The following is a 13778-nucleotide window of genomic DNA, read 5'->3' as shown; positions in this document are numbered from 1 at the left end:
TAGGATCAATGGGAAAAACCCTAATTTTGTAGGCAATTATGAATAATATACGGTGCTGGTTTCCCTTTGTGCTAAACATTAATCCTCTGTAAAAATGGCCCCTTTATTGGAGCTCCCTATAGATCATATCACTTCTCCGTCCAGTGTGAAATGAAGAGTGGGCGTGTCCTAACAGTCCCTGCCAGAAGCACATTAGGAGGGGGAGAGCCAATCACACAGCCCTGCACTCACACAAGCACAGACAGGCTTCAGTTCCCTATCAGGTCAGCCTAGCTGCTGATTGGTTCCTATTCTACAGTGCAGTGTATGGAGGGCCACCAGCTCCCCAGCTCATTCAGAGAATTCAGCCAGCAGGAAGTGGAGCAGATGGGCGGGACTAGTGGGGTTTTTGTGGAATTTTTCAATAAATCAGTCAGAAACACAACTTTTTAAAGCACAATCCTTCTATATCTAAGAGTTTAATTCACTGGTACATTCATAATTTTTATACGATATGTCTCCTTTAAGACTTCATTCCATCAATGATGGCAAGCTGTCCTGGCAACAATGAATTCTGAATTGTACAAGCAAATTCTGCAGGGTAATTGATTTTAATTGAAGCTCAAGAGGAAGTGGGACATGCACCAACACAATGACCTTAAAATCTGGCCATACACATACCAATAAAATTGTATAAAACTAAGTTTCATAGAATTTTTGGACCATGTGTATGCTCAATTATCGTTCTGATAATTTTTGTACCATGTCAATCGGTGGTTTAGTCAATTGGACAGGTTTAAACATTTTGGTCAGATAATGATAAAATCTGCCCGTGTATTGTGTATCTGAGGATATCCTTGGGGGACTTACAATGCATTTCCAGGAAGTCACTTTCATACAATTGGTGTCTGACAACTATTTCATCCTACACTTTGCATGAACATTAGTTTCAGATAATTTTATTTAAACACACAAACAATTATCTGAACTTTCATTGGAAGACTAAAATCAGAACGTGTATGGCACCCTAAAGTTTGTTTACCCAGAAATGGTTGATGGCCTTATACACAGACCTCTATCTCCACTTTTTTAAATTGTCTTTTGAAATGCAGTTTTCAGATTTTGTCTTTTGGATGACTTTTACAGAAGCAAACCCAGCACCCCCCCCCCCCTGTTTACCGGTCAACAGCAATCCAGCTCACCCACCAACATGCCCAAACAAGACTGGGGCCCACCAGGTTTTTTTCCAGTGCCGTGTTGGGCAAGTCCAACCTTGAATTCACAGTACCCCAATTTGGGTCCCAGTGTGAATGCGCTGGAAATAGAAGTGACAAGACAGTCAGGAAGTGACAAGTCCATGACAGGCAGAGCAAACACCTGGTGAACCATGAGCCAGTTTCCTCACATGCTGCCATACCACTCATTGGACGTCAAAAGCAGGAGCTTCTGGCAAAACCTTTCTTCCTGTCCGATTCACAGGATTTGAGATGCGGTTATTCAGTAATGTTCACAACTTGGGCCCTTATCCCTCCCTACATTCGCTATACGGTGTTCACTAAGATGCTATAAGCTTCTCAAAATCTGGATATATTTCTTGCCTCATTACATGCTAACAAGTACACTCCCTAACTCTTATTAACTGGCCACCTCTCAATCTGCTCAGATACTTTGAGCATTTGTGTTTGAATCCCAAGTATTTGCCTCTCCCTATTTCTCTGCATGTCATAAGTGTGTTTGTCAACAAGACCATTGCATGAAAACACACAACACAAAAGAGGAGATAGCAAGCGGCTGCTCGAGACAAGACTCTGCCTTGGAATTAGCTGAACTCTCGGGGTGTTAGGCACATACTGCTGCAGGCAAAGAAGCTCCTGAAAATGCCTTCCCCTTTGGAACGCCACAAGTCACGGCAATCCAGGTTAATCGTGGGAAGAATTAAAAAGGCATTTTCTCATTATGGGATAATACATGATTATGTATAATACAAAGAAAGACTAGGTTATAGAAAAACATAAAAGAAATCATTCATTTTTGCACTGTACGCAACTTTAATGATTTATTTTAACACTGCAAAATTCCAATACCATTGCATGAAGGTTTTATACACCGAGGTAGGGAAGGCAGAATTTTTATGTACAGGATTTCAATAATGAACATATTCCTCCCTCCAAATGGCAATAAGTTTTCCTATAAAATCTTTAAGTAGCAGGATTACAATTCATCCCCTCAGTAAGGGAACAGTACCATTCTCCAGTTGCAGATCATTGCTACAATCTAGCAAAACCAAACTTAAGTGCTGATTCTCAAATTCTTCCCCCATTTTAACCCTTCACATCAAGTGCAATCATGTCTTATCTACATCTACAAAGTTTGTGTTCCCCATCTTCAAACTTTCTAGGCATTTGGAATTAAGTGAAAAACCACAGCTGAAGAAAATCCAGTTAAACCAGAGCAGGAAAGTCTTCAGGATCATCTGGGTTTGGGGCATCAGAGAGAACCTAAAAGAGAAGATCTACATCAAAACCAAGCAACTCAGCCGATCCAAAACTTTTTAGATAAGGGTTGCCCACACTCTGGGCCTTCAAGAGAATCTGTAAAAACAAGCCAGCTGTATGCAGAATCCCCCCCCCCAAAAAAAAAGTGTGTTATTTACATTAACGACTTCATGTGGGAAGGCTTCTTCTCTTCTTACACGTCCACGTCCTCCTGCTCCTCTCCCACGACTTGGGCGGGCCAGACTTCCAAAGTTAATATCTAACCGAGCAGTGATATCATTCACAGGCTTTCTGAAGCAATAATGATATTCCTCTTCATTTTCACTTATATTCTATTTTTAAAAAGTGGGCAGAAAAAAAAAAATTATAATATATATTTGAAGCTCAGCTCATGCCACACACCTAGTATGAAAACTGATGCAAATCCAATCATAGTAACAGGTTTAGCAATAAACTTAGAGCCTTTACACAGCAACTTATGCATATTTCTGCACACCCAAGCTCCTTTATTCCATTTTATTCGCACTAGTATTTAGTTAGATACACAAAACCTGTATTATGTATTTTGAGACATGCAGCATGCATGAGTGTTTCCAAATAACAGTAGTAAAATATAAAGTACTTTTGCCCTGCACTGGTAACACTGGTATGCTTTAGTATTACTACTATAGTTCATATAAATAAGCTGCTGTGTAGTCATGAGGGCATCAATGATTGGTGTGGCAGTGGTACAGGCCCAATGGAAAGGCAGATCACAATTACTGCTTGAAGTGCAACATCTGTGCTTACCACATGGGCACAGGCCCTCAGTGTATAGATTATGATTATTGTGCTGTGTGCTCATCACGGAGGGGAAAAAAAAAAATCAAATACTTACATTTTTATATTTAGATTTATGGATTACCACAGCTTTGGAAGGCACAGAGGTTTCTGGTTTACGCAAGTTAAATTCCGTCTTAGCCCTGTTCTGATCCTGGAGAGACTTCCATTCATCAAGGGACATTTCTTGAGAAAATCCTTCATTTATTTCTTCAGGAACTCTACAAAGACAGACACTCATGTTTAATAATTCTCCATACTCTAAGGCAGGGTTGTCAAACTTAAATCACATAAGGGGGCAAAATCTAAAAACACAGGCTAAGTCGCGGGCCAAATTTTTCATTAATATACTTAGTAAGGTACTAAGGGGTATATTTATCACAATCTGTAAAAAGTGGAGTAAGACATTACCGGTGATGTTGCTCATAGCAGCCAATAGATGCTTTGCTACTGTTGAAATCAGATTACTGATTGGACGCCTTGGGCAACATTACTGGTAATGCTTCACTCCACTTTTTAAACAGCATGATAAATATACCCCTTAGTCTTAGTTACAATGTGAGGAAAATGGAAATTGATCAGGCTGGATTGTCAGACACACTCACCAAAGGCCACATAAAACAGCCAGGTGGGCTGGATTTGGCCCCCGGCCTTGTGTTTGACATATATGCTCTAAGGGCAGAGGCACACGGGGAGATTAGTCGCCCACCATAAATCTTCATTACCACAGGCGACTAATCTCCCCACAATGTCATCCCACCGGCAGCATCGGAAGAATGTAAATCACCTGTGGGATGGCATATGCATCGCTTCAGGTTTTCCCAAGTTTCCTTGTGAGGCAACTTTGGGAAACCAAAGCAAGGCATATGCCATCCCACCAGTGATATCCGGTGCCAGTGGGATGACATTGCGGGGAGATTAGTCGCCTGTGGTAACGAAGATTTATGGTGGGCAAGTAATCTCCCCGAATTCTTTTTGTCGTTAAGGTTTTTTTTTTTTTTTTACAATATCCGACTGCTTCCCTTTACAGTTAAAAGGAATTGTTTGGAAAGAAAAAAAAAAAAAAAAAAAACAAACAACTATTGGCCAAAACATTTAATTTGTGCCATAAGCACAAGTTGTCCAGTTAGCCATAAGCCACATGTGCCGTTGCCTTAGTCATATATGGCTCTTCAGCTCCTACCAATCTATTGTTCCCATGCTATTTATTTCCTGGAATCAGATTAGGAAAAGTAGTTCAGGAAGTGAATGCAAGATGTTCTTTGTGTAACAAAACTTACTTGCCATGTTCTTCCTCTGTTGCTTCTGTTGTTTCAGTAGGCTCAACTTGCTCTTCTACTGGAACCGCCTCAATCTCACTTAAAAAATACAAGTGTATTTGTTTCTTTAGCTAGCGATCTGTTAAACAGCCAGACTAACTAATTGTTGAATGCAAAATATCTATACCCAAAAAATAGCAATATTACAACAGTCACATGTATTCAGACTACATTGGATGGGTAAGAGTTTGAGTTCACCTACTGCAACAAAATGCAAAAACCAAAATATCCTTTAAAATGCTGATCATATCTAGCCTTTTAAAAATTAATGCTACACACCTTTATCAATTAAAGTAGGAATCTCGGTCTGAAGGCTTATACCCATCATTGTAATTTGTTGGCCCTAGGGCCAAACAGTTGAAAAAGCCCCATATAGCCCACCTTAGGTGGGCATATCAGGAGTAAAGATCCTCTTGTTTTGTGCCCTGCCAAACAAGCAGATCTTAACAGATATGGCCACCTCAAGTTCCTTTTACATCTGCAATTTCTAGAATATATCACGGCTTCCTTACCCATATCAGTTCTGTCAAGCACTTATTGTACTATATCATATAGTTTGTTTAGATCAGTGGAGTTTGTTTAGACATGTGGGTTTTGATCAACTAGAAAACTCCAATTATCTGGTTGTTAAACTTTTATTTCCCTGGTATCTAGGTAACATGGACCACCTACTCCATCTTTTGTCACATCTGTATTTTAATAATGCATTAGTCTTAAGGATACCTGGGTCATACCTGAAAGCTTCTTTTATAGAGCCCCAGTTGCGAGGTCCACCTCCACCCCTCTTGTCTTCTGGTCTTATTCTACTAGAGATAATTTGTTGGTTTTGAATGAACAGAGAACATTAAGAGGGACAGATGCATAGGAGAGTTTTCCCCCCATTTTCTTCAGTAATTAAAACGCAAAAACTCACACTAAATATGACAAACAAGCGAGACATGAACTCTCCTGCAATAAAATTCAATGTAAAGCTTCCTGTTGCTGGAACATTGCATCTATCCTGTCATTAATATTCTCGAATCATTACAATTCATCTGCAAGAGTTTCTTCAAATAAAAAATGTTCGTGCATGGATTCGTGTAGAAAAAAGTGTCCCCAGGCAAGTAGTACTTAATGCAGCAGACAAAGCTTTAGGTGCCATTGTGTTAGTCACACTGGGCTAGATACAGAGCAATCCTCCTGTCCCTAGCCTGGCGTGACTGACAACAGGTTTTCCACTCCCAGGCACCTAAAGCTGTGTCTAAAGGATGTAGTAGTGGTGCTGGTTCCAACTCTATCCCCTAGCCCAATGGTACCAGCAGTTTTGTAATCTTATACGTGAAGTCCATGTACAGAGTTCCTACTAATACTGACGTGTTCCTAACTATTTTTATACGAACATATTGATATTACTTAAAAATAAGCACAGAGAGTGGGTTGTTTGGCAAAGTGTGCAACGCTATAGTATATATTGGGAGATTTACAAATGTGTTAGGAACAAGTATCCTCTCCCACTGAGTATTTATGAAGGCACAATTAGTCTAGAAAAACAAGAATCCCATTTGAAGTGTAATGTAAATAGACCAACAGTTATCCAAGAAATAATCTCTGCAGTTGCTGGTTTCAACGTAATATAGAAACTGCTAGGCACATGTTAAGACAAGCAACTGTTATAACTGTCCACAGGGAATTACAAAAGCATTTACATAAAGATCAAATAGCAAAAAACAAATCAAAAACTCGGCGTTAAAGTGTAAAAAAAAAAACCTTCTTGTGTGTGTGTGAATCTTGATTGCTGCTTCCTCAAAAAAGCCCCCTTTGAGTAGGCCTCAAAATGTGTTCCAGGAGAATGATGGAAGCGCATTAGAAAAAAAAAAAAAAGTAAAATAGTGTTAATTCGTACAATACACAACCAGTGTGCAAAATGACAAAACAATCAAGTGAGCAAAGCGTGTGCCTCCACCAAATGTGGTAAAAATGCACACTCACCAGATTACATTACATTAACATTTATTTATAAAGCGGCAACATATTCCGCAGCGCTGTACAATATGTGGGTTACATACATTGGACATACAGAGTAACATATAAAGCAATCAGTAACCGATACAAGAGGTGAAGAGGGCCCTGCCCAAAAGAGCTTACAATCTAGCATTGATATTGTGCCAAATATAGAGCCAATGATGGATCTGGCTGATTCTCCAATCAATATAAGTTTCAGTACCAGGAGCTCTTAGAGAAGCCACTTCCTCTACTTCCTTCAACTTGATTGATTGTTTTGTCACTTTGCACACTGGTTGTGTATTGTACGTATTACACTATTTTACTCTTTTATATGCACTTCCAGCTCATTCTCCTGGAATACATTTACATAAAGGTGCCTATTGGTTTATAGTTTAGGTCTCAGGACTTCAATAGAACCACCAGTGTGGACTATGTCATTTATCTGCATGCAACACATTTGTCAGTTATTTTTGTCAAAAAAAGTTACCACAAACATGCAAATTTTCTGCTATCAAGACATTAAGCCATACCCACAGATCACAAAAGCTTGTCAAAATACAAAAACTGCAAAGAGGGTCAGCTATCCATGAATATACTTACGCTCTATCACTGCCACTATGTCTATCAAACTCTCGCTTTCCTCTTATATTATCATTCTCTGTATTTCTTGGAAAGCCACCTCTTCCTCTGCCTCGCATGCCTCCTCTCCCAGCACCATAGTTTCTGGTTTGCTTATCTTGGTCCATGATTTCCATTGGTCTAGCAGAAATGGTTACATTTAGAGATATAGCAAGCTGCATGTTCAGGATGGTTGCAATTAAAAGTTTTAGATTTTTTGTTGTTCAGAGGTTGCGTCACCTGGAACTTTAAAAAATTTAAAACTTTAAGAAGCCAACACAATGGCATTAAAAAGTATGATGAATAAAAAAAAAAAAAGTTGAGAATATCTGCTATGTGCTTTTTAATAAAGCATTAAACATTCTACATTTAAGAGAACAGAGCTGATACACCTGATCAGTAAGTAAGTTTTTATCGAGACCTTAGACCGTTTTTTTTTCTAACCACTTTTGATCCATCCGCAAACCACAAATTGCATACAACATAATATGTATGACCACCAGATACTGGATTAGAGAAAAAGGTTTTTGTAACTGCAGAACTATGGAGTGTTTATCAACTTTTTATGCTTCCAATGTGCACACTGGCATCTTCACCTACTTTTCAATACTGTACTCAGTCGCTCTATCCATAATATTGGGACGGACCTCCTTGAAGGCAGTTCTTCGTTCAGCGCGGTCAACTTTAACTTGTGAGCCAACATTTTCATTTTGAGTAGCTTTTACCGTATTCTTTGGTGCATGCTTCTGCCCTACAAAGGGAAAATATTTTATTAAGGAGAAGCAAACAGTAGCATTCCAGTTACATGTAAAACAGGCCTTTAGAATGTTATGGCTTTTAATCACCATAGAAATTGTGTAGGTGTAACTCAAGCACCCTACATAACCATATTAAACACTTACATTCTATATCTATCTATATATTATATAAAAAAAAAAAAAAAAAAAAAAAAAGCCAGTAACCATTCTTACTTTTTTTTTTTTTTTTTTTTTATTGAAAAGCAAAACATTTTGTAAACCCAGTTCATTGTGGTTTGCAATCAAAAAAATATTGAAATGTACCAGCGCATAGCCTGCTAAACTTTGTCATTTATGTTTAACTCAGGATTTCTGCAACATATGTACACACCAAGCATTTCCCAGCCATGACAATTAGTAACGTTTTATCAAACTTTCCTGTTAGTTGTAAAATTACCAATCCTACAATTGCTATTCTCAATACTAACAAAAGAATGCTTGGGACCTGGGGTTTTCCAGGTAAGGAATCTTGCCATAACTTGGATCTCCTTTTAGTAAAAAAACCATTTAGACCAAATAGGATTGTTTTGTGTCCAATAGAGATTAATTATATTGTAGGTGGGATTACAAGGTACAGTTTTATTACAGAGGGAAAAAAAAAATTTGATCAAGTCTTAAAGTTGATGGCCTTCCTGTAATTCATAACTTTCGGGATAACAGGCTCCCAGATAACAGATCCCATACCTGTACTACAATTGCTATTAAATCACTCAATACTACAGTCCTGTACTACCGATACCTTTTATTCTACAGATGGCAGTATTACCTACAGTACTATCAATAGCTAGTAATGGTCTTTACTGCCATTGATTTCACCAACAATTGTTAATGCTCCTAACTATCCATACACAAATACATAAATTACACTTGCAATACCTGCATTAGTGATATCAATATGAACGATACTATTTTTGCTAATTGGCAATACTACTTATTACTATTAACACATAGGAATGGATGTAATAGTCCGAATACTACCAAAACTATTAATACTGCCAATAGTACCAACCAAGTACAGCATACTATTAAAGTTAACACTACTTATATTACCAAAGTTAAAATAACCAACACATTACAGAACTGTTGATACTGCCAACACACTAGCACTGACTACTGCCCCACTGACAATGCCAAGAATAATGCCGACAATACCAAGTACTATTAATGATGCCAACAGTGTTAATGCGGTTAATACTTAGTACTAACAGTAACACCATAGTAATATTGATAGCATTACTACCAACACAATAAACTATTAATGACAACATATACCAAGAGCATAAACACTGCCAAAACGGTACAAATTAATGCTGGCAATACTACTTTTATACTAGCACCATCAATGCTGAAACAATTCTAACAGTACTACTGCCTTTATTACTACTACCATCACCACTTATACTATGCTGCCACTACCAGTGCCAATAATATGCTACTACTGCCAATGCAAACAAATCTATTACCAACAATTAAATGAAATGTTAATACCAGAACTACCAATGCAACTGTTAATAATGCTAAATTAATGTTGGCAAATATGAAAAACAAATGAGATCAAAATTGCTTAACCTATGATACTATGATATGATATCAAGTTTTAGCAGGCCTTCCCTTTCCATTAGGTCTACAAGATTTTTTTTAACACACAGGCATTCGACAGAAGAGGGTCATTTAAATCTACAGGTGCAGTGAGCAAAACTGTAAAATTTAGAGTGTAACTGGCACTTTATCCCCCACAACATAGCATTTTCTATCAGAATTCCAGTTATCTAAATAAAAGCAACTGCAATTAGTAGAAAATTAGACGCAGTTGCTCTTCAGTCTCTCTGGAGTCATTTCTGGTGTTCGATTCTTTAAGTGCAAGTGTGATGCACCTATTGATTCTGGGTATGAAGGGAACCAGGAACCAACACCTGGTCAGGAAGCAGTGGAAGAAGCACAACTGCACTTGTGGTCCCCTAAATGACCCCCCTAAGATATTTGTACACATTGTAGACATTACTTTTTAATGCATTCTAGATAAGGTTTTTTGTCCCAATAACAAAATGTGCATCACACTCTTAAAAGAAAGAGCCTGTAACACTGAAAACAGCCTGACATATTTAGAAAACACAAAACTAATGTTTGTTTAAAACCATTTCAACAGATAATTCAGGTATCATTCTGCTAGAAGTGTGCATCAATGATATTGGACAAGTATGAAGACTAGTTTTGTTACTCAAACCTGTTTGTTGAGTCCCTTGGACTTCTGTGCTCCCTCCAGCAAGGAAAGCCTTTCTTTCTTTTTGGGATTCCTTTTTCCCAGATTTTTGGTTAGCACTTTTCTTTGCAGCTGCTTCTTCCTTCTTTTTGCGACGGGTGATCTCTACACCTGATTGATACAGAAAGTCTAATGGATCAGACTCGTCATCAAGAAGCTGGTTGAAGCGGTTTTCAACTGCGCAGCCAAAGTTATCTTGCATGGCAACATTATCAGGGCTACTTGGCGCTTGCTTCATTGTATCTAGAAAAACATGACAAGAGCAGTATTAATTATTTTATAATTTAAACTTCACAAGTTAAGAAAGGTTAGGAAAGCCTAATTATCTTAAATTGGAAGATTACTCGGCGTCCTACTGAATTGTATTCAATATAGGGGAAGTTTTTGCTGTAAGACCTATGGTATCCATACATGCTATGGGAAAATACCCTTGTTTTCCCATTGGATGATAAACTAGACTCCCTGCTAGCATTTGCAAAGAGATCACAACACAATATAAATCACTGTTTGCATAAGTTGACATTTGTAGACAAGTATGACTGTTCAGCAGACTGCACAAATGGAAAAAATATAAAAAGACACTATGTATAACTGTCCTTTAAAGGGGTTGTTCACCTTCAATATCCAAATCTTATTAAACCACCACCAATGTCATAAGGGTGTTCTAAAATCAATTTTCCATAAAAAAAAGTATCTGACATGATTTTTATGGTATACTATTTTGTTTACAGTACATGACAGTATTTCTTTAAATACTGCTCAAATGTAACTCACAGCTGTCTACCTATAACAGCAGACACCCTTGTTTTTGGCCTCCTTAATTCACCCATATTCCAGAAAGTAGAGGTTACCAGTGTGCAGATAAGATGGGCGCACACATTAAAGGAACAGTAACACCAAAAAATGAAAGTGTATAAAAGTAACTAAAATATAATGTGCTGCTGCCCTGCACTGGTAAAAGTTGTGTGTTTACTTCAGAAAGTCTACTATAATTTATATAAATAAGCTGCTATGTAGCCATGGAGGCAGCCATTCAAAGGAGAAAAGGCACAGGCACATAGCAGATAACAGATAAAACACTATTGTATTCTACAGAACTTATCTGTTATCTGCTATGTAACCTGTGCCTTTTCTCCTTTTTTCCAGCTTGAATGGCTGCCCCTGGGGCTACACAGCAGCTTATTATATAAATTATAGTAGTGTTACTGTAGCAAACACACCAGTTTTACCAGTGCAGGGCAACAGTGCATTATATTTGTATTAGTTTAAAGCTCTTTCATTTTTTAGTGTTACTGTTCCTTTAAGATCCGCTCGTTTGGCGAGGTTGACTAGTGAATCTTCTCCCAATATGCCCAGCTAAGGTGGACGATTTTGGGCTAATTCAATAGTTTGGCCCTAGGGCCAAACAATCAAATTACAAAGAGTAAAGGGGCAGTTGGACCAAGGACTGCTTCAGTAAGGCAAATCAGTCCCCAATCTTACAGGAAAATCAAACGTGCCCAATTTTCAGCCAGTTAGCGAATGGGGAGCCCCATCAGGGGGCCCATATACAGGCAGATAAGCAGCCGAGTCAGTCTAAAGGTGGCCATACACGAGCAGATCCGCTCAACCTACGGGTGGGCGATATCGGGGAGCATTTAGGTAAAAAAAAAAATTATCTGATCGTTTGGCCCTGGGGCCAAACGATCGGATTATGTGGGCGGCAATGGGGCAGTCGGATCGGGGACCGCATCAACGAGCCGATGCGGTCCCCGATCCGACCGGATTTTCTAACCTGGCCGATTGAGATCTGGCCAATTTCAGGCCAGATATTGGTCGGCCAGGCCGCTCTGCTCTCCCCATACACGGGCCGATTAGCTGCCGAATCGGTCCAAGGGACTTATATTGGCAGCTATAGTCGGCCCGTGTATGGGGACCTTTAAGCAGGCATCCTCAAACTAGGGAGCCCCCACCTCAAAGTTAATTTACCTGCCCCCCCCCCCTTAAAAAGTCTGGGGACCCTTGGTCTAAAGAACTCAAATCACCATCTTAAAATATGCCCTTGTAAGCCCACCTTTACATCTGAACTATTAATGTAATTATCTAGCACGCAAGAACAAAACATGAAGTACTTTCAATTTTTAGCTCAAGGGGGGAGGAAAAAAAATGATATAGGAATACAGAGCCACTAAAATGGCTTCTATAACACTAATCCCTATATAGCTAAACCTACACATACCACTTAAGTGGACTATACAAAGGCAAGAAGGCGAGCGATATGGCGTTTGCCAGGCCAGTTGGAAGCCATTTGCTCCAGGAACTAAACGCCTCCAGGGATGGGGCAGCCCGCCGCCCAACACATATAAATCCTGCACAAACAGACTGCATGCCGGGAGTTCAATACTAAATTACACGGACAGCAGATAATTAAAAACCCCGACCGTCCACTCAGAGTCAAATGGGCTTTATAACAGATTAGCACCATCATCCTTAAACAGTTGAGGCGCCACCATATTAAATAGCTGTACCAAACTGCACCGTCCCAACCAGCACTCAGCCTGCGGGATAAGCTGCGCGTTATGTATAAACTACTTTAGCATGGCTCCACCTTGCCGAACACTGATGGAAACGCTCACAGCGATATAATGGGACACAACCTACAAAGCCAACATTACAAGTAGCAAATACATGCATATAGTACCCAATCGCATTGCACCGTGCCAATGCTCCAACGCTGCGCCACGGTCGACAAGCAACTCTAACGTCCCAAGCAGAGATGCGCTAAGAAGCCGGGACACTCCTACTTCTCCTCTTTACCTCACCTTCTGGAGTCATCAGTCATCCCATCCCCATCCCACAAATATCCCTCAAAGAACACGCCCTAATCTTACGGGATTAGACGTTCAGAACTTCAGTCACGAAGATCCCGCCTCCCGGTTGAGCATTTATTCCGCGAACCAGTAAGCCAGCCAACATCGCGCCAGGCCAGCCTATCAACGCTAACGCCGCTCAGGTGCCTGATTTAAAGACATGACTGGCAAGCCCCTCAATATTAACCCCGCCTCCGCAGTTACCTAATGGCCAATCACATGCTGGCTGTGTCTGCGGATTAATGCTTTATTCAGGAGAGGGTTTCCTGTGCAGTTAATGTTAGTGGCGCAGGTGGATGGGGAGCTGTGTGATTGCGATAGTGCTGGTAACTTTCTGCCTACTGGTTAGATTGTGTTAAGGGATTTGCTGACTCCTTGGCAGAAGCACAACTAAGCAGCAAACTAACCATTGCCATAAGAATATGCACGGCGCACTGTATCTGTCTCCATAGGAGTTTCTTCTTATAACTAGAGTCTGCTCTTTTAAAGTATAAATAATTTAAAACAGGTAATGACTTGAGCTGGCCATACATTTTAAGATCTTTGAAAGATATTGTTTGTTATTGTAGGACCAATCTTATCCTGAAAATCGTTTATGATTTGTTTATCAATGAAAACAATTTCAAGCGATATTGTCTAGTTGAAGCTAGGAACACTGT

At 39.4% G+C, this 13778-nt stretch overlaps 1 protein-coding gene across 7 annotated transcripts; it reads right to left on the bottom strand.

Moving 5' to 3' along the window:
* Positions 1-2003: 2003 nt before the first annotated feature.
* On the bottom strand, positions 2004-13244 carry habp4 (hyaluronan binding protein 4). Of its 7 annotated transcripts, none has more exons than XM_012958918.3 (9): positions 13141-13244; positions 10235-10513; positions 7814-7964; positions 7196-7354; positions 5347-5418; positions 4574-4651; positions 3352-3514; positions 2633-2806; positions 2004-2477 (listed from the first exon to the last, which is right to left on the bottom strand). In XM_012958918.3, the coding sequence occupies exons 2-9, from the start codon at positions 10506-10508 to the stop codon at positions 2421-2423; spliced, it is 1128 nt and encodes a 375-aa protein (XP_012814372.1). In that variant the 5' UTR covers positions 10509-10513; positions 13141-13244; the 3' UTR covers positions 2004-2420. The 7 variants fall into 7 exon arrangements, with proteins under 7 accessions (XP_012814372.1, XP_012814376.1, XP_012814355.1 ...); XM_012958922.3 differs by having other exon boundaries at positions 5347-5415; XM_012958901.3 differs by lacking the exon at positions 13141-13244 and adding an exon at positions 12951-13092.
* Positions 13245-13778: the final 534 nt, after the last annotated feature.

The sequence above is a fragment of the Xenopus tropicalis genome, chromosome 1, assembly GCF_000004195.4.
Source record: "Xenopus tropicalis strain Nigerian chromosome 1, UCB_Xtro_10.0, whole genome shotgun sequence".
NCBI classification, from domain to species: Eukaryota; Metazoa; Chordata; class Amphibia; order Anura; family Pipidae; genus Xenopus; species Xenopus tropicalis.
This window is presented reverse-complemented; position numbering and strand designations above follow the sequence as displayed.

Excerpts from the sequence above, each read along its gene's own strand:
- habp4 (XM_012958901.3), bottom strand. Across the intron at positions 4,652-5,346 it reads TCTATAAAAGAAGCTTTCAG|TGAGATTGAGGCGGTTCCAG; the intron begins GTATGACCCAGG and ends GTATTTTTTAAG. Across the intron at positions 2,478-2,632 it reads TCCCACATGAAGTCGTTAAT|GTTCTCTCTGATGCCCCAAA; the intron begins GTAAATAACACA and ends CTTCTCTTTTAG.